At 44.5% G+C, this 27,881-nt stretch overlaps 2 protein-coding genes across 3 annotated transcripts in view; one reads left to right on the plus strand and one right to left on the minus strand.

Annotated features, from left to right (window-relative positions):
• The window catches only part of KHNYN (KH and NYN domain containing), a 31,440-nt gene extending 10,251 nt beyond the window's left edge, over positions 1–21,189 (minus strand). Inside the window, exons 1-6 of one of the 2 annotated variants that reach the window (XM_083377647.1) lie at positions 21,028–21,143; positions 17,620–17,874; positions 11,180–13,023; positions 8,548–8,678; positions 7,453–7,549; positions 2,575–2,682 (exon numbers count right to left, since the gene is read on the minus strand). In XM_083377647.1, the coding sequence (XP_083233773.1) occupies positions 2,575–2,682; positions 7,453–7,549; positions 8,548–8,678; positions 11,180–13,023; positions 17,620–17,817 (2,378 nt within the window). In that variant the 5' untranslated portion in view covers positions 17,818–17,874; positions 21,028–21,143. Of the gene's footprint in view, positions 1–2,574; positions 2,683–7,452; positions 7,550–8,547; positions 8,679–11,179; positions 13,024–17,619; positions 17,875–21,027 lie in introns of both variants that reach the window. The other variant, XM_083377648.1, reaches the window with a different exon arrangement.
• The window catches only part of LOC310649375 (uncharacterized protein), a 403,049-nt gene that overhangs the window by 13,610 nt on the left and 361,558 nt on the right, over positions 1–27,881 (plus strand). Inside the window, exon 3 of the transcript XR_014494214.1 lies at positions 100–885. The gene's annotated coding sequence lies outside the window, so the exon portion shown is untranslated. The remainder of the gene's footprint in view (positions 1–99; positions 886–27,881) is intronic.

Genomic DNA, 27,881 nt, shown 5'->3' on the forward strand with positions numbered 1-27,881 from the left:
AACATCCTCTATAAATAATCTTCCGAAACTGTGTGGGGAAAAAAAAGCCTTCCGATGCACAGCCTGAGTTTCTTTCCTTCCCTCTGTTTTCTCTCCTAGGACTGCCTGAAGAGCATTTTCCCACCCTTGTTTTCAAAGTATAAGAGAGAAATGTAGAGGGCACCAGAGGATGGGCGCCTAGGTGTGTTTGGAGAAAAGATCTGCATTGTGTGGGAAAGCGGAAAGGAGAAGTGTACAAGCGAAGGAGTGAAGCAGCTGTCAGCTTAGCGGGGAGGAGGTTTGGACTCCACCAAACCAAGGCAGACAAGGCAAAAGGGGAAGTAGCTCCCTGCAGTTTCACACTGAGGAGCTACAGCCACCCAGCAGCTGTGACACACCTTCCTTCTCCTACGGCAGCACAAACTGAGAAACCAGAAATTCAGCAGCAGTCTAGAACTCCAGTTGACAGCAACAGGACCGTCTGCTACCGGGGACGACTTCCCATCGCCCAGTGCGCTCACACAGAGAGGGCCTCCTCAGGGTGCCGTCGGCCAGACAATGTCGGCTGGCGACCCCCAGGGAGAGGGCCTTCTCTGTGGGAGCACCAGCCCTTTGGAACTAACTCCCCCTTGAGCTTCGGATGGCCCCGCACCTCCGGTCCTTTCGCCGCGACCTCAAAACTTTTTTCTTCCATCAGGCTGACCTGGATTGATGATGGGTTTTTAAATATGTTTTAATTTTTAACTGTGTAGTTAATTTATTTTGGGGCTGTTATTTAATTCTTTTTTTAATTTTTGTATTGTTGTTTTTTATTGTTGTTAGCCGCCCTGAGTCCTTTGGGAGATAGGGCGGCATATAAGTCCCAAAAATAAATAAAATAAATAAATAAATAAAACCAACTTGAAGGTAGCTAAATGTTGGCTAAAGATTTTGGCGTAAGCCCAAGCAACGAAGAAGAGAGTAGACTGCTTAGGAATAAGATATATCCAGAAGTGTAGATGCAGATGTCCGTCTAGGCCAGGGGTCAGCAACCTGAAACAGTGAAAGAGCCACTCGGAACCGGTTCCCTCATGAAAGGAAAAACTGGGAGCCGCAAAAAATGTGTGCACATGCGCGTACATGCGCGCATGCGCAGAACAGGGTTTGACTGAAGAGTGGAGCCAAGGCGAGATATGCACTTACCCTGCATATTTGAATTGATTGAACTTTTTTAGTCCCACTTTTTTTTTTGAACTGCACATGGCAGAGGACTGGGAGCCGCAGGAGACGGCTGAAAGAGCCGCATGCGGCTCCGGAGCCGCGGGTTGCAGACCTGTGGTCTAGGCATTGGGTAAAACAGAACAAAATACAAGTAGTCCTTCAGTTACAACTACTCATTTAGTGAGTGTTCGAAGTTACAACGGCACTGAAAAAAGTGTCTTAGGACTGCTTTCCCCCACACACACTTCTGACTGCTGCAGCATCTCCATGGTCACGTGATGAAAATTCAGATGCTTGGCAACTGACTCATATTTATGAGAACTGCGGTGTCCCGGGGTCAGGTGATCACCTTTTGTGACTTTCTAACAAACAATGTCCATGGGGAAACCAGATTCACTTAACAGCCATGTCACTAACGTAACAACTGCAGTAATTCACTTAACGACTGTGGCAAGGATGGCTGTAAAATGGGGAAAGCTCGCATAGCAACTATCTTGCACAGCAACAGAAATTTTGGGCTCAATTGTGGTCATAAGTCGAGGACTACCTGTATATAGAATCCATAGGGTGGAAGGGACCCCAGAGGTCTTCTAGTCCAACCTCCTGTTCAAGGCAGGAGACCTTATACCACCCCAGTCAAATAAATGTCCTGTCTATTTTTGAAAACCTCCAGGATGATGAAGCACTCACAACTCCAGGAGGCAAGCTATTCTGTAATTAATTATGTTAATTAAGCTAGAGCATAGGCTTCATAATAAGTGGTAAAGTAGGAAATAAGTAATTTTCTTAATTAAAGCCTCCCAGGAGAAAGACAGGGAAGATCAAAAATGCCTTGTTTCTGGTCTGTACCACTTCTCAAAAGAACTCCCCCTTACAAGCTTGGAAATTTCAAGTTTTGAAATAAAGGACACCTGGAATTGACCTTGTTGACTGCTTAGCTTTCAATGAGTGGCATGCTAATTAGTGTGATGTGTGGAAAGGCATTGAAATGTGTGATTTCCCTCAGAGTGCACCGGATGGTACAGTCCCAGGGGACCATATCAAATGTCTCATTCTGGGTTGCCTGTACTTGAGATCTGACTCTCTATAGGACAAATCTTCAGCTTCCTTGATTCCCTCAAGCTTTTGTATATCAATCGGCAATCAAAATCCCTGACAGGAAGAAGTCCAAGCCTCACTCTACTTCTCCCCACCTCATTCAAGAAAGAAAAACGCAGCACCATCTAAGAAGAGAGGTGAGGAATGATGGCCCCTTTATGACTTGTGGACCGGCTGGAATTCACAAGTCATAAAGTGGGCTATCGTTTCCCACTTCTGATCTAGAAGGTTCCTTCAAAAAGGATTGCCTCTTGCTCCACCCCCACTGCACCCCAAAATTCAAGAATCCATCTTCACCTCTCCTTGATTAGCTTGATCCATCTCTTCGATTCTTTGGCAAGATCCCGGAACTGGTCGTTGGTGACAATCACCCCGTTAGTCTGTTCTGCCAGTTTCAGCATCATTCTGCAGTCCAATGAAAGACATGTAAAAGAAGAGCCGACAGAGAAATTAATTAGGATAATTTTACCTCCTCTATTTCAAGGTCCTCAAATTTCCCTTGAGGTAAGATTTGCATCCCTCATGGATATTTGCCACATCGCCAAAGATCTAGCAGGGCAAAAGTCTTGCCTAGGTAGCACAATTGTCTCTCCTTTACAACCAGACCAACAACAGAGGACAATCTCTTTTCAGAGAACCAGTCTACCATGATTGATCCATGAGTTACTGAGATAGCCACGGTGTTTTGCAACCACAAAGACAACAGGCTAGAAAGCAAGAGATTGTGAGTTCAAGTCCTGCCTTAGCCATGAAAAGCCAACTGGGTGACTTTGGACCAGGCCCTCTCTCCCAGCTCAACTCACCTCTTAGAATTGTTGTGGGGAAAGTAGGAGGAGGAAAGTAAGATAGATATATCTGCCACCTTGAGTTGTTTGTAAACATAATAAAGACAGGATATGGATGGATAGATAGACAGAGAAACACCCCCCTACACACACACACACACACACACACACACACCACACACACTTTCTGCCACAATGCTTTCTTAGCTAGAGCAAATATCCTCATTGCCAGACTGGAAACCATTTTTTTTTAAAAATAATGTCTGAATGGTTAACCAAAATTTGGGATATTGCCAGCTGATAAAAGTCAAGGACTTCGTAAGAGGCCATCATGAGATCAAATCAATCAGATAATAGGAGAGATGTTAGTGAAAAGTAATACAAAAAAATAAAACATCTAGAAAAATGTTGTAATGTCCTGCCAGCAAAAACGTTGCTTCTCCAAAACAGATAATGAAATGCCTATTTTTCTAGCTGAAATTTCACACTTTTCTCAAGAACTGTCATTTTTAATAGGCAAATATATCACATACAGATTTGCATCCTGAATACCTTTGCGTGTATACACAGAAAGATGCTTACAGGCACACAGACACATATATGGATATACTGTTATCTTTCAATAACGTAGTACACAAAACTTTCCAAGATTTCCAAGAAATGGGCAGTGGGCAAAGTCCGACTGCAATCCTGCATTTTAACCACTGTGCCACCACACAAATAAAGATAGAGAGAGTAGGTCTGATTAATTTGAGCATGTCATGCATGCCAATTCATTGGAGAAGTCAGTGATGCTAGGAATGGTTAGTGGAACAAGAAGGGGCAAGCAAAGAACAAGCTGGTTTGATAACATCAAAGATGGTGATACAAAGACGAACATCCAGCAACTGAAAGAAGCTTTGCTTGACAGGGTAGCATGAAGAGCACTTGCCTATGAAGCCACCCAAGAGTTGGACATAACTGATCAGTGGAGAATGAGAATGAAAATAAAGAAGCAACCTAAGATTTCTCTTGAGTTTCAGCTGAAAAACCAGTGGGACAGCTACACCATTTGCTGTTCTTTCTACACCAGGCTGATCAGGAGTTCGGAAGAGACTAAGGATCAAATCCTTACTTCAGTGTTTCTCAACCTGAGCTACCTTAAGATGGCGGACTTCAACTCCTAGAATCCCCCAGTTAGAATGGCTTGCTGGGGAATTCTGGGAGTTGAAGTTCATGTTCTTAAAACGGCTCAGGTTGAGAAACACAGCCTTACTTATTTTTTTTATTTTTTTTATTTTAATTCCATTTATATCCCGTCCTTCTCCGAAGACTCAGGGCGGCTTACAAGCTTAGCAGTAAAGCCTACAGATCTTTGACTGATCTCAACTGTTGAATTTACACATTGCAGCTGGGAGTAGAACAACAAATATTGTTGAATCACAACTTCCACTGTCCAATAGGATAAGAGTTGTCATTCAACACCTGCTGGAGTATCCAAGATGGTTTATACTTCCATTAAGCTATGGTTCTTTCAACTAGTTCAACTAGCTCTAGCCTAAATCACATTAGAGCTTAGCGAGATGGGGCACAACCATAGGTAGATACAAGTTATCTTCCTACTTCTTTGCAAAGACCTTTAGAGTTAAGAAGGGGCCATCAAAGCCAATGAATTCAAACTCTGCACAAGATTCCAAATTTCTATTTCTATCAGAATAGGGCTGGAAGAGACCTTGGAGGTCTTCTAGTCCAACCCCATGCTCAAGCAGGAAACCTATACCATTTCAGATAGGTGACTGTCTAGTGTTTCTTAAAAACCTCCAGCGATGAAGCTCCTACAACGTCTGAAGACAAGCTGCTCCACTGGTTAATTGTCCTGTTAGGAAGTTTCTCCTTAATTCCAGGATGCTTCTCTCCTTGATTAGTTTCCATCCATTATTTCTTGTCCTGTCTTCTGGTGCTTTGGAAAATAGGTTGACCCCCTCTTCTTTGTGGCAGCCCCTCATATACTGGAATACTGCTATCATGTCCCCCCCTACTCCTTTTTTTCTCTAGACTGGCCATGCCCAGTTCCTGCAATAGTTCTTCATATGTTTTTGTCTTCAGACCTTTAATCATCTTAGTTGCTCTTCTTTGCACTTTTTCTGAAGTCTCAACACATTTTTTGTAATGTGGTAACCAAAATTGAATCCGGATGTGTTCTTACTAAGGCTTTATAAAGCGCTACTAACACTTCATGTGATTTTGATTCTATGCCTCTATTTATAGGATTATTTGTGAGGCAAGAGGGCCTATAAATCATTGTAAATACAGTGGTACCTTGGTACTCATCGTTAATTGGTTCCGGGAGGTGCAATGAGTACCAAAAATGATAAGTACCAATTTGTTTTCCCATAAGGAATAATATAGTGAGTCACAAGGCAGCCAACACTGACAAGTTCTAACTTGTGCATTGAGTACCAAACAAACAACGAGTACCAGGACAAAAATTTTGTATCAAAATGCACTGAGTACCAAATTTGATGACTTTTAAAGCAGTTGAGTACCGAGGTACCACTAAGTAAACTTAATTTTTAGCTGCAGTAAATTCTGCTGTCTGTTTTAATGGCCTTAATAGGTTTTTGTTCCTTAGTACGATAGGGAATTTGACTTCAAAATTAATTTGCATTGTATGTCTAATTATTGGTTGGCAGAATCATTTCCTGCTTCTGTTCTGTGTATCAGGCTCATGTAACCTAAAAGAAAATGAAGTCATTCACTCCCTTGAAACTGTTAAACCCTGGGGGAAAAGCCCATTACAAGTCCCTGTAAAAGGATGACTTCATTGTCCTCCACTAGTCTGCTCAGCGTATGTTGAAATAACTGGGTGATTCTCAAAAAAGGACCAAAAAAAGCTCTCGCTATGTTAACCTCAATTTCCCCAAATTTGGCCAAATTTTGCCTAAAGAAATAATTTGAAGTATTCTAAAGTGGCACAAATAGTTTAGGTCCCTGGGGCTCTCGCAGCTTGTTTTCTTGCAGATGTTTCATTACCCAAACTAGATGACATCATAAATTCTAGTGCTTCCTTCCTTCCAAGCATTGATGATGTTACCTAGTTTGGGTAATGAAACATCTACAAAAAAACCCAACCAAGTTCATAGAGCACCAAGGACCCCTCATTTCAACCCTGAGCTACAAATAAAATACTCCATTTTTACAACCCTGTAATTTCTTAATTTGGGGTAGAGCCGGGTAACTGGATGGAGCTGAGATTTCCTGGACAGATGCCCTTCCTGACACCACACAAAGTTCACAGCAAATATTTTTTTGCTTTGCACCCTAGGAAAGAAACATCAGCCACCACCTAGGATTGAACTCTCAACCTTTCAAGTGGCAGGCAAACATCTTCACCACTAGGCCACCATGTCACTCAACCCTGAGCTACAAGTATTTTCCTTCATTGGTACCTGTCCAGGAGACAGTGGAGGACAGGGGTCCTGGCATGCTATGGTCAATGGAGTCACAGTCAGGCACATATTAACAACTGAAAAACAATGATAATCTGGGAAACATTCCTATCTCTTGAGCCTTTTCAAAAAACAAGGGTCTGATATTGTGAGTGTTCATTTCTACCACAATTTCAGTAATGGTCCCAAGAGGGATTCTCAAGCCTACGTTATCTCGGGCACCTCCTCTAGAAGAAGAAGAAGAAGCAGATTTTGAAAGCTATCCAACAATAAAAACAAACAAACTATGACAATGATTTTGAACAGTGCTATGCACCGTGGGACAACATTTGAGGGTGTTGTTTCCATTCCAAACAGAATTGCTCCATATCCACTCTGAGGTGCGTTGATTTCTATGTTCCTTTGGTGGCTCTACTCCTTGAATTAAACAAGCAACATCCAACCTCTGCAGGCACAGAAAACATTTACTCTAATAGAAGAGAATCTCACAACATGACGCACTCAAACATAGTTCCAACTGGAAATATGAGCATCCTAGACCAAGCTAAATGCAAAAATGCTAGGCAATTCCTGGAAGCTTGGTGTTCAGAGAAATCATCCATCAATAGACACATAGTGATAAGCCATATTTACATACCATTCCAAAGAGAAAATAAAAAGCTAAGAAGGGAATAAAAAACCCAGAACACATCCTTTCCAGCAACCAAAACCCAAAGAAGCAGAGATTAACACCAGACAAACATGCAGAAAACAATTCTCCAGTCAAGAAACTACCAAGGAGGGAAGCACACTCCCACCAACACTGGCATGGCAAGCTAATGGACGTAAACAGGGAACATTCTCTGCACTTACTAGCACTGATGACATTACCTCGTTGGGTAATGAAACGTCTGCAAGCAAACAACCAAGAACTCCACAAAACACTGACAGCTTTTAGTAACTAATCCATCAATTGAGCTCACCTGTCATCATATGGGACAATGCCTCTCCCATCGATTTTTCGTGATGGTGTAAGGGACAGGATGCTTAGATTGTGCAGCTCAGTCAAAAAGTGCCTCTCTGTGATTAGGGAAGCAGGCAAAAAAAATTAGTGGTCAAAATACACTGTGGTAGATTTGCTCATTGGTTGCAGCTCAACACAAATGAAGTTCCATTAAATGTCAATGAGATGTCTTCTTTAAATTAATCCACAAAGGATTGCAGCGGTAGCCACCAAAATTGTTGAAGAATTAGGGAAACTCACACTGAAATCTTTATCCACCCTCAGTCTGTGAATCTGACTGGCTGATGAGTTACACCCTCAATCTATGCAGATGAGTTACACCCTCAGTCTATGCATCTGATTGGCTGATGAGTTAAACCCTCAATCTATGCATCTGATTGGCTGATGAGTTCCGTTCTCAATCTATGCAGATGAGCTCCACCCTCAATCCATGCATCTGATTGGCTGATGAGTTCCACCCTCAATCTATGCATCTGATTGCCTGATGAGTTCCATTCTCAATCTATGCAGATGAGTTCCACCCTCAATCTATGCATCTGATTGGCTGATGAGTTCCATCCTCAATCTATGCAGATGAGTTCCACCCTCAATCCATGCATCTGACTGGCTGTTGAGTTCCACCCTCAATCTATGCAGATGAATTCTATCCTCAATCTAGGCATCTGATTGGCTCCTCAAACTCACAAGAAAATAGAAAAGGCCACGGGAGAGAGGAGCTCATTCAAGGTATAAACATGCTTGAAATAAAAAGAAATAAACTGGAAGAAATATTCCCCATTGCAACAAATCAGTGAGTAACTATTTTTAATATTAACATTTACTAGAAAAGCCAGGGTAGGAACATCTAGCTTCCCTTTCCCGCAATTATCAGAGCAGTACGAATGCCTCTGTTTAGATGAGGCTGGTGGAAGTCCTCCATACATCATTTAAAAACCAGCATTCACATTTTTATCCATTTTCAAATATCTTTACTGATTAAAATTCCTGCAGTGAATCAGCCAAAAGGTGGTGGCTCAGGTGTTTGCTTTAGGAAAAAAAAGCAAGAATTTCCCACCTCTCACATTAGAATCTTCTTCCATTCGATAAGCAGGCACTAAGACGTTCACTTCGCGGTGGCCTCGGTCCCAGAAATATTGCACGGCTAGGGCGATTCCTCGGCAGGAGAAGAACTGGTTCAGACCATGCCTGAGAAGAGAAAAGATGGCACTTAGGTCTATGAAAATCAAAGATCAGGAACATGAAAGACTCAGTTGAGTCACTCTGTGGGACACCCTCCGAATGATGGCGCAGGGGAGGGAAGAGACAATGGGAATAGGAAGGACTCCATGAAAAAAGTAGGCCGCTGAGCTTGTCAATCAGATGGTCGGCAGTTTGGCGGGTCGAATCCCGAGTGCCGCGTAACAGAGTGAGCGCCTGTTACTCATCCCAGCTTCTGCCAACCTAGCAGTTCGAAAGCACGTAAAAAATGCAAGTAGAAAAATAGGGACCACTACGGTGGGAAGGTAACAGCGTTCCATGCGCCTTTGGTGTCCAGTCATGCCGGCCACATGACCAAAGACGTCCTCAGACAAGCGCTGGCTCTTCGGCTTTGAAACGGAGATGAGCACCGGCCCCTAGAGTCGGAAACGACTAGCACGCATGTGCGGGGGAACCTTTACCTTTTTATACTGTATATTAAAGAATGGCCCATAAAGTTGGAATAAGTCTATGCCTGTTACCCTTTTCTCAAATTACCCATAACATAATTTAAGGGAGGTTTAAAAAGAGGAGGGGAGAGGGGAGAAGAGACAGGAGAGGGGAGGGGATAGGATAGGATAGGATAGGATAGGATAGGATAGGATAGGATAGGATAGGATAGGATAGGATTGAATTAGACTGTGGATGGTGATTAGATTATTATTGGTGCTATTTAATCTTCAATCTAAGAGACATACCAAGTCTCAAGCTATAGGGTATAATATAACATATATAACAAGGATATAATCTGGTGCGCACATTCCTTCCAATTTTTTTTTTTGGCAAGTGAATTGACCTCATCTCATTAGCACTGACAACACTTTACTCCTCAGCTACCCAGATTAACCACAATGCTCTGCATAAAGCACGATTTGATATCGTACCTTGAAAATGCACTAAAATTACATGAATTCAAAGGAACGTGAATAACTTGGATCAGAATTAGGGCAAATCTACTTCTAACTTCGGTCCAAGGAAACAGAAGAAAACTTGGCCAGTAAGGAGAAATGGGATGCAGAAATCCTACTGCTTGTTTCACTGGAGTCTCCACGGAGGTCTCATTATGTTGTGTGCAAACTCTTAAGATTTGCGTGTCTACGTTTGATGAAAAGAGTTAGCCTTGTCTTGAATGGAGACCAGGGTTGGGAGCATCAAAGCTAGGTGAAAATGCTGAGATAAAGGAATGTGGGAACCAGAAATTTCCGTGCTAGAAAGAACCACTGCACAAAACTTTACTGAAAGGTTCAGCTGATCCAGAATGCAGCCCCACGGTTATATGTCAACTGATGGGATTTAAGAAGTATGTCTTCTCTGCCACAGTACTACAGTTTTGAAGACCTGGATCTTTCTCTAGGCTTGGATTGGTTGGGGTGCTCTCTTTGAGATAGGCTCTTATATCTATTCCCTCAGTATAAACATCATCCTTGTCTACTGTTTGATGTCTTTCTATCACTCTGAGTTTCAATTTGTAAGCATCCCAGAGTTGTTCAGAAATTGGGCAGTTTTAGAAAGCTGAATAATAATGTGAATTAACTAAATCAAAATAAAATAAAACGTGTGGAATTCGGGGAGTTGAAGTCCGTATGACTTAAAGTTGCCAAGGTTGAGAGTAGAGTAGAGTAGAGTAGAGTAGAGTAGAGTAGAGTAGAATAGAATAGAATAGAATAGAATAGAATAGAATAGAATAGAATAGAATAGAATAGAATAGAATAGAATAGAATAGAATAGAATAGAATAGAATAGAATAGGACCTTGGAGGTCTTCTAATCCAGCCCCCTCTCACGCAGGAGAACCTGACCTACGACAATGGCATTCCTTAATCTTTTAAGAGATTTTCATACTATGGGTACTAAAACTTTCTGCCTTGGGGGCGTTTCAAAGTTGCTTATTGGCCTGCTTGAAAAATACAGCTAGTCCTTGACTTACAACCACAATTGAGCCCCAAATTTCTGTTGCTAAGCGAGACAGTAAATTGAGTTTTGCCCCATTTTATGACCTTTCTTGCCACAGTGGTTAAGTGAATCACTGCAGTTGTTAAGTTAGTAAGACGGTTCTTAAGTGAATCTGGCATCTCCTTTGACTTTGCCAGAAAGCTGCAAAACGTGGTCACATAAACACACACCCCCGCACAAGCCAACTGTTATAACTATGAACCAGTTGCCAAGAATCTGAATTTTTATCATGTGACCATGAGGATGTTGCAATGGTCTTAAGTGTGACCGTTGTAACTTTGAACGGCCACTAAACGACCTGTTTCAAGTCAAGTACTAGCTGTATTCTGAAAACCGAATATGATTTTGTGATTTCATGCAGAGCACTAGACAGTATTAGTGGCCAGCAATGTACCTCTGTAATCACATCTTACAGAAGAACGGAATGGAAAAGTGGATGGAGGCTGCGGTAATAAAAATTAGATTGTACCCAGATTTTCTTCCCCAAACCCAACTCACATCATGGCCACGTTGCTACCATCAATAATGACCATCCGCAAATTCTTCTTCCCAGGTGTGTTGGCCAACTTGAGTTTGAACTCAGTCTGGAGAGCCTCCTCAAAGCGCTGAGCTCCAGTTACCGTAGAAACAGAACCCTGCTGAAGAGTGTCCAGGTTGGTGCTTTCTGTTGACTGCGTCCCCTCAGTATCCGATAGGGAGGACAAAAAACTAGCAACAGGAGAAGTAATAGGCAACAAACCGGGAACTCCAGGATTACTTGCTGAAACATGGACCCCCTTGTGATTCGAAAGTGTATCATTCCACCCTTCCTCCGGATGAGTCCTTTGGTGAGAAGATTCCCCATGATTCAAAATGGTTGCCTTCTGGGTGCCAAGTTGACCTTCCTGTTGTGGCTTTGTTGATGACCCCCCTATCGCACTCTCGCCTTCATCTTGGCATTCCCCTTTCTCATTGAGCTGCCTCAGGAGACTTGCCAATGGGGCTCCTGTTTGTATTTCTGTGGGGATCTTGCTGGGGCAATGGCCGCAGTTGACCACTGCTGTTTTGATCAGTTCCTTGACAAAACTGTTTTCATCGTAAGGGTCTTCCAGAGACAAAGCAGCGAGACCTCGTCGTTGGGATGGGGAGTTGTCTTCTTTTTGAGACAAGCCTGCCTCCATCATTTGGACTCTATCCAAGATGGTTGAAGGGGCTTCCTGAACTCCACCCTCCAATAATACCTTTTTGACCACACACTCCTCATAGCCCATAGTTTTAAAGAAGTTTAGCCTCATTTTGAACTCTTTTTCAGTCCACGACGACAGCAAAATATCAGATGTTGCCTCCTCCTCAGTGGTTTCTTCAGGCAAACTAACGGAGCATGATTCTGTTGCCCAAAGGGGATTCTTCTCTTCTGCTTGATCCTCCAAGCTTTCTGCAAGGCCTTTGTATCCACGTAGAATCTGAGTCTCGGAGGTAGCTGGAATCGATTTTGGGGAACTCTTGGGAAGCCCAGAATTCTTAGTGGTTATTGCCTCCAGCCAATGCCGAGGACCATTCAAGTCAGACAGATGTTCCTGTGGCTTAGTGTGCAACTTGGCCTCATCAGCATTTCTTGAAAAGCCATCCCGTGGGACATGAAGATGTTTTTGGTCTGGAGATTGTGCATCCACAATAGGCAAGTCCATCCCAGCATCCCAAGGCCTCTCTGAGTACGGTAGTTGCATCAAATCTTCAGGTTTGTGAAAAGATTCTTGTGCCCTGGTACATTCCACAGGCCAGTCAGGGCTGGAGTCTCTAGTTCTACTCTGTCTCTGGACTCGACTGAACTCTGCATGTATGCCAAAGACCGGTTGAGGCCTATCTGGAGACCCAGATCCGCCACTATTCGCAACGTTGGCTTCCCACCCCAATGAACAATCTCTCCCCAAACCAGATGGTATCCTATAGCCATTCCTTTGTCCCTCCTCTGTGTCTTTTTCCTGTATCTCCTTGACCAAACTAAGCAATTCCTCTTTGACCGAGGTGGGCAAGATCAAAAGATCCATGGCATGTTTGTCATCATAATTCTCCACCAATTCCCGGAAGGACCGTTTGACCTGAGCTTCCTCTTCTTCTGGAAGCTTAGGGTTCTTCTGGTGTTTCCCCACAAATTCCTGGATCCGGCTCTGAGCCATGACAAAAGCTTCTGCCAACCCTGAGATCAATAGGGTGCCCGGGTGGAGAAAGGTGAGGTTCGCAGAGGTCCCCCGAATGAGGCAATCCAGAAATAATCCATGGGCACCTAAGAAGATGCACTGCATGTCTTTCGGATACTGTACTTCCTCCTGAAGCTCTGGGGCACAAAGACCTTTGATGTATTCCTGAAAAACATAGGAACATACAATATGGTCATTCTCTCTCTCTCTCTCTCTCTCTCTCTCTCTCTCTCTGTATATATATATATATATATATATATATATATATATATATATATTGGGACACGGTGGCTCAGTGGGTTAGGACGCTGAGCTTGTCGATCAGAAGGTCGGCAGTTTGGCGGGTCGAACCCTGAGTGCCGCGTAACAGAGTGAGCGCCTGTTACTCGTCCCAGCTTCTGCCAACCTAGCAGTTCGAAAGCACGTAAAAATGCAAGTAGGAAAATAGGGACCACCACGGTTGGAAGGTAACAGCGTTCCGTGCGCCTTTGGCGTCTAGTCATGCCGGCCACATGACCACGGAGACGTCCTCGGACAAGCGCTAGCTCTTCGGCTTTGAAACGGAGATGAGCACTGGCCCCTAGAGTCGGAAACGACTAGCATGCATGTGCGGGGGAACCTTTACCTTTAATATACAGTATACATATATATATATAGAGAGAGGGGGGGGAGGGGGGAATGGATGGATGGATGGATATAGATATATATAGATAGTGCTATAGGAGGAGGAAGCGGAAGGAGGAAGAAGAAGAATCTATAACAGCATCAGTCACATATGCTTATCCCAGGTCCTTGGAAAGGATTTGATAAGTAGACAAAAAAATACAGTCTGAACATCTGGCTGACTGTGCAATGAAGTAAAATAATAACAACAAGAAGAAGAACAATAATAGTTTCCAAGCGAAGCTTTGAATCTAATAATAAGTATTCTTTCCGCTACTTCAAATAAGCTTTATCCACTGAAAATATTTTGGGCAACTAAGAAAAAAATAACATTGCAAGATAAAAGTGGCCGCTGCAGGGATCTTAAGAATCATTGCATAAGCCAATTTTTTGTCCACACTGGACTGCACAGAATTACAAAGTACAGCATTATGTAAATAAGGAACTGCCTCTGTTTATACAGCAAAGATAAGGCAAATGATGTAACTAAGGAAATACAGCAAATCAAATTTAGAACCTTGGAAATTCCTCTCTTTCTTTCCGCAAAATGCTCACTTAACAGTTTTTGCACCCTTTTCCTGCAGTGTCCTAAAGATGCTATTTTCACGAGGCAACTGGACTTTCTTGTTTTTCTTTGAAAAACGTTTCGCTTCTCATCCAACAAGCTTCTTCATCTCTGACTGGATGGTGGGGAATGGAAGTATTTATACTCCTTGCAGACAGCTGGTCGTTTGCATTTTTTTTAGAGGCCATTTGGAGGTTTACCTATGTCAGGGGTCTTCAAACTTAGCCCTTTTATGACTTGTGGACTTCAACTCCCAGAATTCCTCAGCTAGCATGCCTGGCTGAGGAATTCTGGGAATTGAAGTCCACAAGTCTTAAAAGGGCCAAGTTTGAAGACCCCTGACCTATGTCCTCAGGGTCTCCTCAGTAGCGCAAATGTGTGGAACTTTCTTGGCTACAGGATGTTTTTTCTTCCATTTCCCCACCATCCAGTCAGAGCTGAAGAAGCTTCTTGGATGAGAAGCGAAACATCTTCAAAGAAAAAACAAGAAAGTCCAGTTGCCTCGTGAAAAAGCATCTTTGGGATAACTCTGTCCTGGATGACTGAGAATCTCCATGGACATTTCCTGCAGTGAAAAAGTAAAATGAAAATTGTTCAGGCTGAAGACAGACACCTTTGGTGAAGCAGATTAGAAACGATGCTAAATTTTGAGGGTACGATTCTCACCTGCTTGACCAAGAATGAAGCCTCTTGGAATTAAATGCGATTGATTCCTAAGTAGGCCAGTATAAGATGTCCTGTTAATTAAGCCAGAGAATTAATCCACCTTGGCCTTTCACATTTAAACATTTCATCCCAAATTTGGAGAAAAACACACCAATCAGTATTGTCCCAAGGGTACTTTTCAAAAGGAAACTGGACTTTCTTGGGGGGGGGGGTTCCCCCCCCCCATGAAAACGTTTCGCTTCTAATCCAAGAAGATTCTTCAGTTCTGACTGAATGGGTCTGTTCTCTTGTGCCGTGCCATGCGTTTGTGAAGTGGTGGTTTTGTTTCTCCAATATACAGATCTGCATGTCTCACTGCTCTACACAGGAGAACACAGCCATCAGGACGAGATTCAGCAGTCATTTTATCTGAAAGTCAAAGGTCACTCTTTTGAAGAGAGCAAAGTTCACCTTCAGGACTAAGAGGACCACTGCTTTGAAAGAGGGGTCAAAGAGGCCGTCTACACTAAAACTGAACAGCCCTCTCTCAACAGCCTACACCAGTGATGGAGAACCTTTTAGAGACCGAGTGCCCAAACTGCAACCCAAAACCCACTTATGTATCGTCATGTGCCGGGTGGGCGTGGCCCATTGGGTGGGCGTGGCCCATTGGGTGGGCGTGGCCCATTGGGTGGGCGTAGCTGCGGTGGTAACGGCAGACTGGGTGGGACTAAAAAGTTCAATCAATTCCAAATTCACGAGATCTTTTCTTTCCCCGTGAGAAGTTGAAATTGATTGACTGATTGAACCTTTTTTTTTATTCCAACTTCACGAGATCTTTTCTTTCCCCGTGAGAAGTTGAAATTGATTGATTGAACCTTTTTTTTTTTTTGCACACGGCGTTGGGAGGCCTAAAGCTAAAAGGTTTTATAAAACCCAGCTGAAGGCCAAGGACTGGGGCGACGGTGCGTGGCTCTGTGTGCCCCCCTGTGACACGCGTGCCATAGGTTCACCACCACAGGCCTACACCACCTATACCAAGAAGATTCCTCACCCATTTGCACTCTGATTCAGATAACCCTGAGGTGACACTTAAGCCCCAAGTGGCCTCAACAACTCTCAGAGCGCTAACGACCAGATGACTGCAAAGAATATGAATCCTTCCATTCCACACCATTCAGTCAGAACTGAAGAAGCTTCTTGGATGAGAAGTGAAACATTTTCAAGAAAAAACAAAATACGAAAGCCCACTTGCCTTTTGAAAAGCACCTTTGGGACAACCATGACTTGGATGATTGAGAATCTCCACAGATATCAACCAGTATTATTGCCACAATGAGTAAAGCTTCTTCTCCATTCCGGCATGGGATGGTGCTTCAAGATCTGATTGTAGAGAAAACAGTTTACCGTGATGAGGATAGAACATAGCATCTTTAACCTGCCCCTCTAAAAGGACGGAGGATAAATTACAGAGAGGTATACAGAGGGTGCGACTGTTGAATTCTCAACGTTTTCAACAGAAGAACGACTTCAGAAAAGCCAAAGAGAACAATCTCAACTCCTGGCACCTTTCTAGGCCTGTTCATACAATTGCCAACAATCCAAAAGTCATCAGCTATCACCCTTGTTCCAACTGTTTTTGAGATCTTGTGATGATTATTCTGTTGCTGTTCTGCTCTGTTATGTAAGGTAGAAGCCTTACGGTGGAATCTCCTCCGACTCAGCCTCAATTCATAGTGACTTCAAGGCTGAGCCCAAGTCATTTTCTGCCATTCGGAAGCAAATTTTCCTGGCCACCTGGAAGTATATAGGTACCATGTTTCCCAAAAAAATAAGACCTGCACTTTTTTTTGCCCCCAAAAGAGGCATTGGATCTTATTTTCAGGGTGGCATCTTTTCCATGGTCTCACCTCGCATGCATCGCCCCCAGCCTCCATTTTACCATTAGAGGCCTTCCAGAAAGGGCTGTGCCATCCGAGAACTGAGCTACAGATCTCGGCTGCAGAGGCCTTTCTGGAAGGTCTCTGAAAGCAAAATGGAGGCCGAGGGCGACTCGTGCAAGGTGAGACCATGGAAAAGACAACCCCACACACAAAAAAATAAGACCCGATGCCTCTTTTGGAAGGGAAAAAAAAAAGCCAGGTGATATTTTCAAGGAAATACATTACCTATATAATAATAATAATAATAATAATAATAATAATAATAATAATAATAATAATAATAATAATAATAATAATAATAATAAAAATAATATAAATTATTATTATTATTAATTATTATTTTTATTTACTATTATTATTATTATTATTAATTATTATTTGGAAGGGACCTTGGAGGTCATCTAGTCCAACCCCCTGCTCAGGCAGGAAACCCTATACCATTTCAGGCAAATGGCTGTCCAGTCTCTTAAAAACTTCCAGTGTTGGAGCATTCACCACTTCTGGAGGCAGATTGTTCCACTGGTTAATTGTTCTAACTGTCAGGAAGTTTCTCCTTAGTTCTAGGTTGCTTCTCTCCTTGACTAGTTTCCATCCATTGCTTCTTGTCCTGCTTTCAGGTGCTATGGAGAATAGCTTGACTCCCTCTTCTTTGTGGCAGCCCATGAGATATTGGAACACTGCTATCATGTCACCCCTCACTCTTCTCTTCGTTAAACTACACATACCCAATTCCAGCAACCATTCCCTATACGTTTTAACCTCCAGCCCCCAATCATCTTTGTTGCTCTTCTCTGTACCCTTTCTAGAGTCTCGACATCTTTTTTACATCGTGGTGACCAAAACTGGATGCAGTATTCCAGGTGTGGCCTTACCAAAGCACTGAAGACCATGATAACTTGCTTTATGGGAATTAATTTGGACTGAGGATCAAAGAGTTTGCCTGACCTTTGCACTATGAAGATTCTCTTGGCTTCCTTGTAACTGCAACCAGATCTTCCTTGCTCCTTTGGGATCTGATCCCAGCACCCCCACAACATTCAGCTCCACCCGAAAGAGGCGTTCAATTTGGGGACGGTGTTGCATCAACATATCCTGGGCCTCCTCGGGTACCGCAAATTCATCCAGGATCCTGCTGTTCGGCATGATGGGAGCTTGTGTCTGCCAGCCACTGAAGATCTGGGTTGCTATGTAGCTAAAAAGCTGTAGGGAAGAGAAATCAGCCTGATTGAAAGGGCTGTGGTTGAGAGATGAAAGCAAAGTGAAAACAGGGGAGCAAAAGCACACAGGATGCCATCACTTAAAGCTTTCCAGTCCCTGAGTAACCATGAACTATCAACATTTGCCTATCCCACAACCTTGGGAAGGACTCAGTAGGATGATAAAAATGCTAAATCCAGTCCAAACATCCAGCTGACTTTGCAAAACACTTTTAATAGTGTTCGATTCTCACCGGCTCAAGGTTAACTCAGCCTTCCATCCTTCCAAGGTTGGTAAAATGAGTACCCAGATTGTTGGGGGCCAATATGCTGACTCTGTAAACCCTTTAGCAAGGGCTGTAAAGCACAATGAAACGGTATATAAGTCTAAGTGTTATTGTTATTTAAGTTCACATGACTGAAAAAAGAAAGGAAGGGGGACTTAGAATGGAGGAGGTGGCAATACTCAGAACAGCTGACTGGGTGCCCCTTTCCATAAGAACGCATTGATTTTTCTCTCTATTTGCAAACTGCAACTGGATTCAGACTATTTGCAAACTCCACCTTATGCAGTGATAAGGTACTCATGTGGAATAAAGCTGCACTTATTATAAAAATTATAAAAAGTCTCCAACGGTGCTGACCTGCAACCCTTATTTGTATGAAATGGTGTAGGACAGGGGTGTCAAACTGCAGGCCCGTGGGCCAGATGCGTCATGCCAAAACCATGCCCACCCCAGCTCCAGCAATGGGGGAAAAGTTGCGATACGTCGCGACACGTCATGCGACGTGCAGAGTTTGACACCCCTGGTGTAGGAGATAAAAATGAGGGGTGGAAAATCTGTAGAAGTCAAATTACAGATCTTTCCCACATACATAATCTAAGCACTTGACTTTATCCAAATCAGGTGGATATCCCATGGGCTGCATGTGGCCCCAGAGAGCTTGCAATGTGGCCCCACAATAGCTTTAACCTTATTATATTATTTATATCCATTAACTATCTTAGATATTTTATATGCAGCCCAAGACAAGCAAAGAGGTTGGGCACCCATGATCTAAATATTAAGCTTGAAGAAATAAGTTTCTATTCCCCAGTGTCTACATAATGCTGATCTCACTCTTCAGGAAGAGGGAGGGAAAAAAGGCTTGACTTCAAAGACAAATACAATAATTGTCATACAGGCAGTACTCAACTTACAACAGTTCATTTAGTGTCCATTCAAAGTTACAACAGCACTGAAAAAGTAACTTATGACCGTTTTTCACAGTTACGACCTTTGCCGCATTCCCCATGATCACATGATCAAAATTCAGACACTTGGCCACTGGTTCATATTTATGACCATTGCTGTGTCCCGAGGTCATGTGATCACCTTTTTGTGACCTTCTGACAGGCAAAGTCAATGGGGAGACCAGATTCACTTAACAACGGGGTTACTAACTTATTAGCTGAAGTGATTTACTTAACAATCGTGGCAGGAAAGGGGCAAAACTCACATCCCAAATGTCTCACTTAACAACAGAAATTTTAGGCACAATTGGGGTCATAAGTCGAGGACTACCTGTGTTAGTAATAGCAAAGCACAGGAAAGGATACAGGAATAAAAGCATTGACCGGGCCACCATGAACTAATCTTTAAAGCGCAGAATCAGATCTAAAGCCCGTGCCAGAGACTTTGAACCAATTGTTTTCGCTCATGCCAACCTGTCTCACGGACTAGTTTTTTAAAGCTTTAAGATATGGTATGTGTCAGATCTATTACCCTGCTTTTCCTTAGGGAAATCAAGGAAAAGGCAGGCTCCCCGTGTCTCAGTTCAAGGGGATGTAAAATGTTAAAAGATCAGCGTTTGTAAAAGGAAAGCAAATGTAAACACCAAAGGCCAGTTTCAATTCAGAGAATAGAGTTGGAAGGGACCTTGGTGGTCTTCTAGTCCAATTCACGGTGGCAGAAGGATCCACGGAGGAGAGCTGCCGTTCATCCCACTGGATTGGGAACCTACCTAGACTGCGGGACGGAGGAACTCCAAGCAACTGGAGCCTAAAAGGCCAGGAAATACAAACAGGCCACTTTCCATGTCAAGGGGATTTCTCATTTATTTTCATACTGCTTCTCCAGTGTGGAAAAGTGAAAGGAGGGGGGGGGGAGTTGACTCTGTGTTTTGTTTTCCCCGAACATAAATATCCCAGAACAAAAGTCATCAGTCCGAAAGGACTCACACTCACCAAAGAGGGGGACCAGCGTCCCAAAAGCAAAGCTTCAAAAAAAAAAAAAACCCAGCAAAGAGAGAAAAACGACAACCAGAGGATCTTTCACCACCACCAACAATCTCTTGGCCTAACGATGCGCCCACTTCCACTTTTTGCGGGGAAGGGAGGGGGAGGGCATTTCCCTTCCCTTCCCCACCGATCTGACCGAAGAGACCCCCCTTGTGCCCCAAACTTACCCGCCAATCATCCAGTTCTCCTTTCATCCTCGGGATCGCCAACCCGGCGTCCCCCCCCCGAGATCTCCCCCCCCCACTCCACCAGCCAGTGGGCAGTTGGAGAGGGGAGCTCCACCGCTCGAGATCCTGCCTGTCGCCACCCCGATGACCTGGGGGGGAGGAAGGGGAACTGCCCAAGCGCCCCCCTCCCTCCAGCCCAATAAAGGTAAAGGTCAAGGTTCCCCCGCACCCGCACATGTGTGCTAGTCGTTTCCGACTCTAGGGGCCGGTGCTCATCTCCGTTTCAAAGCCGAAGAGCCAGCGCTTGTCCGAGGACGTCTCCGTGGTCATGTAGCCGGCATGACTGGACGCCAAAGGCGCACGGAACGCTGTTACCTTCCCACCGTAGTGGTCCCTATTTTTCTACTTGCATTTTTACGTGCTTTCGAACTGCTAGGCTGGCAGAAGCTGGGACGAGTAACAGGCGCTCACTCTGCTACGCGGCACTCGGGATTCGACCCGCCAAAGTGCAGACCTTCTGATCGACAAGCTCAGCATCCTAACCCACTGAGCCACCGCGTCCCAATACGACCGCCCTTTCCCCATTTACGACGAAAGGGGAGGGGGGAGAACCCCATTTACGACGAAAGGGGAGGGGGGGAGAATTGAAGTCCCCGAAAGAGAGGCGCTCGCAGAGCTTGCGCTCTGCGGGCTCCGCCGGGCGCCTTACCCGCTGGAGTCGCCGAGGACCCCCACTCCATCAGTTCCCATCGCTGCTGCTGCTGCTTCTTCTTCCGCGCTGCCTTTCGGAGAGGGGGGGGAGGAGGGAGAAGGGGGGGACGCTCTTTTCTCTGCCCGGACGCCTCCCGCGAGGAACTCCCCCAAAAGTCAGCCTTGGCGCTCAAGGTTCAGCTTCCATTTTAGAGCCAAGCGGAAGCGCCCGACTGCTTGTGCAGACTCGGAGTTTCCCAGCTGGGCGGTGCGTCTCGGGGTGGGGGGGGGGAAGGTGGAGGTTCCCTGGCCCGCTTCCTGTACGCCGGTAACTTCCTGCCCTGGGCGAGGAAGAAAGCGGTTTCTGAACGTGAACAGAGTGCCGCTTCTCTCTCTCTCTCTCTCTCTCTTTCTTTTTCTCTCTCCTCCTCCCTCCCCCTTTTGCAAAAGGGCACGGTTTTTCTCGGCGCCCAATGCATCTGGCAAAATGTTATTGTAACTCATTCAGAAAAATTATTTGATTGCCCAAATTGTCTGTCTGCCTGCCTGCCTCTCTCTCTCTGTGTGTGTGTCTGTGTGTGTGACAGAAAAATTAATCAGTGGAACGACTTGCCTTCAGAAGTTGTGAATGCTCTAAAACTGGAAGTTTTAAAGATGAGATTGGACAAGCATTTGTCTGACATGGTATAGTGTTTCCTACCTGAACAGGGGGTTAGGCTAGAAGACCTCCAAGCTCCCTTCCAACTCTGATTCTATTCTATTCTATTCTCTTCTTTGTCTGAAATGGTATAGGGTTTCCTGCCTTAGCAGGGGGTTGGACTAGATGACCTCCAAGGTCCCTTCCAACTTCAACTTCAACTTCTTCTTTCTTCTTCCACCCACCTAGCATCTATTATGTCTATCATCATCTATCATGCATTCATATCTGCCCATCCATCATCTATCTTTATTGTATATCCATCCTCTCTCCTTTCCTCCACCCCCCTCACCACCACCCCTTTGCAAAGATGCATGTTTTTTTTCCTCAGTGCTCGTGCATCTGGCTGAGTTTACGCAATCACACAATGTCCTGAACCGGATTAGCTGGGTGCAGATGCCCATCGTGCAAACCTTGATTTTAAAGGCTTGAGAGAAAGAGAGAATGAGTTTGCTATCACGTTCGTCACTTCAGATCGCTTGTGTTTCGATGAAATCTGAGGCTCCGGAAAAAGGGTGAATCGAATAACTAGGTAAAAAAACTGGGTAAACAAAGTCTCTAGGTCGGAGATGGAACGTGCAAAAGCCTGTTGTGTGTGCACAGGATTAGGAGACTCGCCCACGTGCCCCGACTCGAATGTGCGATTATATTGTATGCATGCGGGATTGCCCCCTGTAGGTAATTCTTGTTCTCTTGTCTCTGCCAAGGAATGACTGCATTAAAAAAAAACAAAAAAAAACAACACCAGAATCTTCAAAAAGGACCTCAGACCTGCCAAAGGGTGCTTGGTCGTGGCCAGAGTGGCCTCACACCGGTCCCCAGGATCCAGTCTCCCCAACCTTCAAACTGTTGCCGATACCCAGTGCTTTTTTTATATAAGAAAAAGGTGCCAGAACTCACACGTGTCATACAACCTGCCTTGCCTATCCTACAAGGCTCCATCCAAAAAAGGTGCCGGAACTCCGTTCTGAGCGTTCTATGACAAAAAAAGCCCTGCCGATACCCCAAGACAAGAGCCAGCTTAGCCTCAGTTTCCTGTCTGCAAACGTTTGCCGCAGTGCCCCGGGGGTGAAACTAGTTCAGGACGTAATGAGAAGCTTTTACCTGCAAACAGCTAAAATAATGCTATCGCACAAGGCTAACACAAGCAAGAAACAGTCGAACATTTCAGTCCCCTCTTGCCTTTTTTTTTTTAAAATGTCACTGCATTGCCGTAAGACATCCTGAGAAACCCCCTAAAAAAGCAAAAAAAAAAAAAATCCCCAAGAATCAGAAAAGATGTTGGCTCCCACAGGAAAGGGTTAGGTACAAAATGTCCCCACTTCTGGTTTCAATCAGCCGTGCCAGAATACAGATATTGCATTTAGTTTGCCTCTCTTGTTTCCATTCTTCACTGCCACGGGACCCCTTGATTTTGCTTTGGGACATTCGTGGGGTTCACCACCACCACCGCCACCCTAGACTTCTGCTCCCCCTTCTGTACTTCTGCAAACCGCCTCCGGTTTATGAAATCCTCCCACCAGTAGAGATTTTTTCCCCCCTATTTTTGGCACATGAGCAATCATGCTTCTAATTTAATCAGAATAGAGCTGGAATGGACCTTGGAAGGTCTTCTAGTCCAACTCCATGCTCAAGCAGGAGACCGTATACCCGTGGTAGCGAACGTATGGCACGCATGCCACAGGTGGCAAGCAGAGCCCTCTCTGTGGGCATGCACGCCGTTGCCCCAGTCCTAGGCCTTCAGTTTTAGGCCTCTGCCGCCGTGTGCAAAAAAAAAAAAGGTTCAATCAATTTCAACTTCTCGTGGGGAAAAAAAAATCTCGCAAAGTTGGAATTGATTGATTGAACTTTTTAGTCCCACCCAGTCTGCCGTTACTACCGCAGCCACGCCTACCCAATGGGCCACGCCCACCCATTGGGCCACACCCACCCAAAGGACCATGCCCATCTGGCACCCGATGATACATAAGTGGGTTTTGGGTTGCAGTTTGGGCACTTGGGTCTCTTAAAGGTTCGCCATCACTGCCCTGTACCATTTCAGATGGTCTTTTCTTAAAAACCTCCAGTGATGAAGCACCCACAACTTCTGAAAGCAAGCTGTTCCACTGGTTAATAGTCTTCACTCTTAGGAAGTTTCTCCTTAATTGCGGGTTGCTTCTCTCCTTGATTAGCTTCCATCCATTGCTTCTTGTCCTGCCCTCTCTCTGGTGCTTTGGAAAATAAGTTAGTCCCTCTTCTTAGGGATGTTCCAGAGCATCCTGTCATATTGCATCACAGTCTGGTTTGGAAGCATCCCTGCTTCAGACAGGAAGGCAGTGCAGAGTGGCGAGGATGGCTGAAAATACTGGCAGTTCCCTCCCATCCAAGACATAGCACATAAGTGCTGCTTGAGCAGGGTCTGCAAGATTTTCTGGGACACCACACATCCTCTTCACAACCTGTTTCCCTTGTTACCTTCGGGGAGGAGGGGGCTCCGTGGTATCCGAAGCAGAACATCCAGATTCAGTTACAGTTTTGTTCCATACAGTATTAACCCCGTGAACTCTAAAGCTTCCTCCTTCCGTTATGTATTCAAGACAATGATTAATGTTCATGTTACTTATATGTAAGAGTGTAGGTCTACACGTATGTTGTATATAGTATCTTTAAATGTGTGTTATGTATGTGTACACTTCGAGAGCAAGAAACTAAATTTCATTTTTAATATGTGCCATTGTGCCCATGGTAAAAAAATGACAATAAAGGTTATCTATCTATCTATCTATCTATCTATCTATCTATCTATCTATCTATCTATCTATCTATCTATCTATCTCTATCTATCTATCTATCTATCATCTATCTATCTATCTATCTATCTATCTATCTATCTATCTATCTATCTATGTATCTATCTATCTAAGGGATGCAGTGGCTCAGTGGGTTAGGATGCTGAGCTTGTCGATCAGAAGGTCGGCAGTTTGGCGGGTCGAATCCCGAGTGAGTGCCGCATAACAGAGTGAGCGCCTGTTACTCGTCCCAGCTTCTGCCAACCTAGCAGTTCGAAAGCACCTAAAAATGCAAGTAGAAAAATAGGGACCACTCCGGTGGGAAGGTAACAGCGTTCCATGCGCCTTTGGCGTCTAGTCATGCCGGCCACAGGATCACGGAGATGTCCTTGGACAAGCGCTGGCTCTTCGGCTTTGAAATGGAGATGAGCACCGGCCCCTAGAGTCGGAAACGACTAGCACTCGTGTGCGGGGGAACCTTTTACCTTTATCTATCATCTATCTATCTATCTATCTATCTATCTATCTATCTATCTATCTATCTATCTATCTAAGGGATGCAGTGGCTCAGTGGGTTAGGACGCTGAGCTTGTCGATCAGAAGGTCGGCAGTTTGGCGGGTCGAATCCCGAGTGAGTGCCGCATAACAGAGTGAGCGCCTGTTACTCGTCCCAGCTTCTGCCAACCTAGCAGTTCGAAAGCACCTACAAATGCAAGTAGAAAAATAGGGACCACTCCGGTGGGAAGGTAACAGCGTTCCATGCGCCTTTGGCGTCTAGTCATGCCGGCCACAGGAGATGTCCTTGGAGATGTCCTTGGACAAGCGCTGGCTCTTCGGCTTTGAAATGGAGATGAGCACCGGCCCCTAGAGTCGGAAACGTCTAGCACTCGTGTGCGGGGGAACCTTTTACCTCTATCTATCTATCTATCTATCTATCTATCTATCTATCTATCTATCTATCTATCTATCTATCTATCTATCTATCTAATACTGGAATGCTCAAATATTCAAACTGAAATACTCAAGTACTTGAAGATCAAAAGTAGGAATTGCATTCCAAAAATGAGCAACCGTGATTCCAAAAAACAAAACAAAAAACCCACTGGCATTTCAGAAGGCTGCAAAAAGAGGACTCTTTTGATGTGTTCATCATTCTTTTCCCAAAATGCTTGATTTTAAAGCAAACTGGGGAAATATCAGGTTACAAAACTGAAGACACGAGAAATCAGTAACCCTGCCAAGAGTCTGCGAACTTCTTTCCCATTCAGCATCGTACAGGTAATCCTTGATTTATCACCATTCATTTAGTGACTGTTTGAAATTATGACGTCATTGAAAAAAGTGACTTATGACCGTTTTTGTACACTTACAACCATTTCTGCATCCCCATGGTCACATGGTCACATGACCAAGTGGCATGTATTTATGAGTTGCAGTGTCCTGGGATCATGTGATCACCTTGTGTGGTTTTGTTACTCTTTTGTTATTCCTTCTAACTGCAATTAGCCCTTGACTTACAACAGTTCATTTAGTGACTGGCCAAAGTTACAATGACATTGAAAAAAGCAGCTTACGACCATTTTTCACATTAATGACCGTTGCAGTATCCCCATGCTCACGTGATCAAAATTCAAAAGTTTGGCAACTGGTTCACATTTATGACGGTTGCAGTGTCCCGGGGTCATGTGATCCTCTTTTACGACCTTCTGATAAATCAGTGGGGAAGCCACATTCACATAACTGCCATGTTACTAACTTTCAGAACTGCAGCAATCCACTTAACAACCGTGGCAGGAAAGGTTGTAAAATGGGGCAAAACTCACTTAACAAATGTTTCACTTAGCAACAGAATTTTTGGGCTCTTACGGTCATAAGGCGAGGAGTAGCCATACATACTTTTTTTTTTTTAGATCGATTCTTCAAAGTTTAGTTTTTGTCTCTTAATTATGGGACACAATCATACAGAAAAATAAAAATTCAGTGCTTATTGAACAATTCAAGCATATATGTATGTTTAGAAATCTTCCTGTATTCAGGGGTGATTCTTTCCACTTTACAATTGTACAAAGACTTTACTGAGGCAAACATTATCCATTTTCTCAAATGCCTGACGGAATATTTGCCCTATTGGTAAAGAAAGGGAAGAGATGGAGACAAAGGTTAATGAGTGTTAAGGAAAACAAGTAGAACAAGATAGCCAACATACTTTGAATTCTTTCTCATTCCTTTACACAAAGGCAAAGGGCTGTTAAGGGGAGAAAAAAAATGTTTCCCTGCTGTACCAGTTTTAGGGGAGAACAGCACTCTCCCAGCTTTGCTGAAGGACCTTTTTTTGAGTTCAGTGAGTTAAATCAGGGCTTTTCAACCAGGGGTTCGGGTACCACAGGTGGTACATTGGCACCTGGCAGGTGGTACGCGACCATTCTAGAAATGTGGTAGCGGGCGAGGGGAATGACCTGAACCGGTGGCAGCACTGCACAAGCCTGAGCGACAGATGGCTGGAGCTGCAGGGCTGTCAGGGCTCAGCGGAAGCCCCAGGATCAGCGCCAGGCTCCAGCTGGAGCTCGGCGCTGATCCTGGCGCTTCTGAGCGCAGAAAAAGTGCCGATCAGCTGGGATGTTGCAGCATCTCCAGGCTCTTGTGATTTACATTCAGATGCTTGGCAAGTGATTCATATTTATGACGGTTGCAGTGTCCCAGGGTCATGTGAAGTGACCAAAACCTGCTGCAACCACCCAGCAGAGGGGGGGAATAAAAACCAAACACCCCCCCACCCCACCCCCCACTGCCAATCCTCAACAGAAATGCTCACAACAATGAAAACTGCGGACAGGAGGAAGAGCGCCACCAGATGGGCAGGCAGGCGTCTTGCTCGGCTGTGGCTTGGGGGGCACTTTTTTCAGTGCCATTGTAACTTCGAACAGTCACTAAGCGAACTGTTGTAAGTCGAGGACTCCCTGTACTTCATCCTTTTTTTCCTTTTGGGGGGGGTTATCATGTTTTTGACACCTTGCTAGGTGACAGGTGATATTCGGATGTTCCCATATCCTAAGTGGTGAAAAGGTTGAAAAGCCCTGAGTTAAATGATGCTCATAGGAGATTCTCCTTTATTTCAGCACTTCCTCCTGCTGTACTGAGAAATACGAGGGAGCAGTTGTAGGGAACACTTCAGAGGTCACCCCAAAAGCTTTTGCAGTCTGAGGTGGCCTTGGGCAACTCAATTGGTGCACCTCGATTTAAACTGCTCGGCTACTCTTGGCAAAGAAAATTCTAATATCAGACACTGCCTAGAGTCACTGCTGTGAGATGGGTAGCCAGGAAGGAAGGGAGGGGGGGAGGGAGAGGGAGGAAGGGAGAGGGAAAGGAGGAAGGAGAGAGGAAGGAGGGAGGGAGAGTGAGGAAAGAGGG

This window comes from Vipera ursinii (assembly GCF_947247035.1).
Source record: "Vipera ursinii genome assembly, chromosome: Z".
Classification (NCBI taxonomy): domain Eukaryota; kingdom Metazoa; phylum Chordata; class Lepidosauria; order Squamata; family Viperidae; genus Vipera; species Vipera ursinii.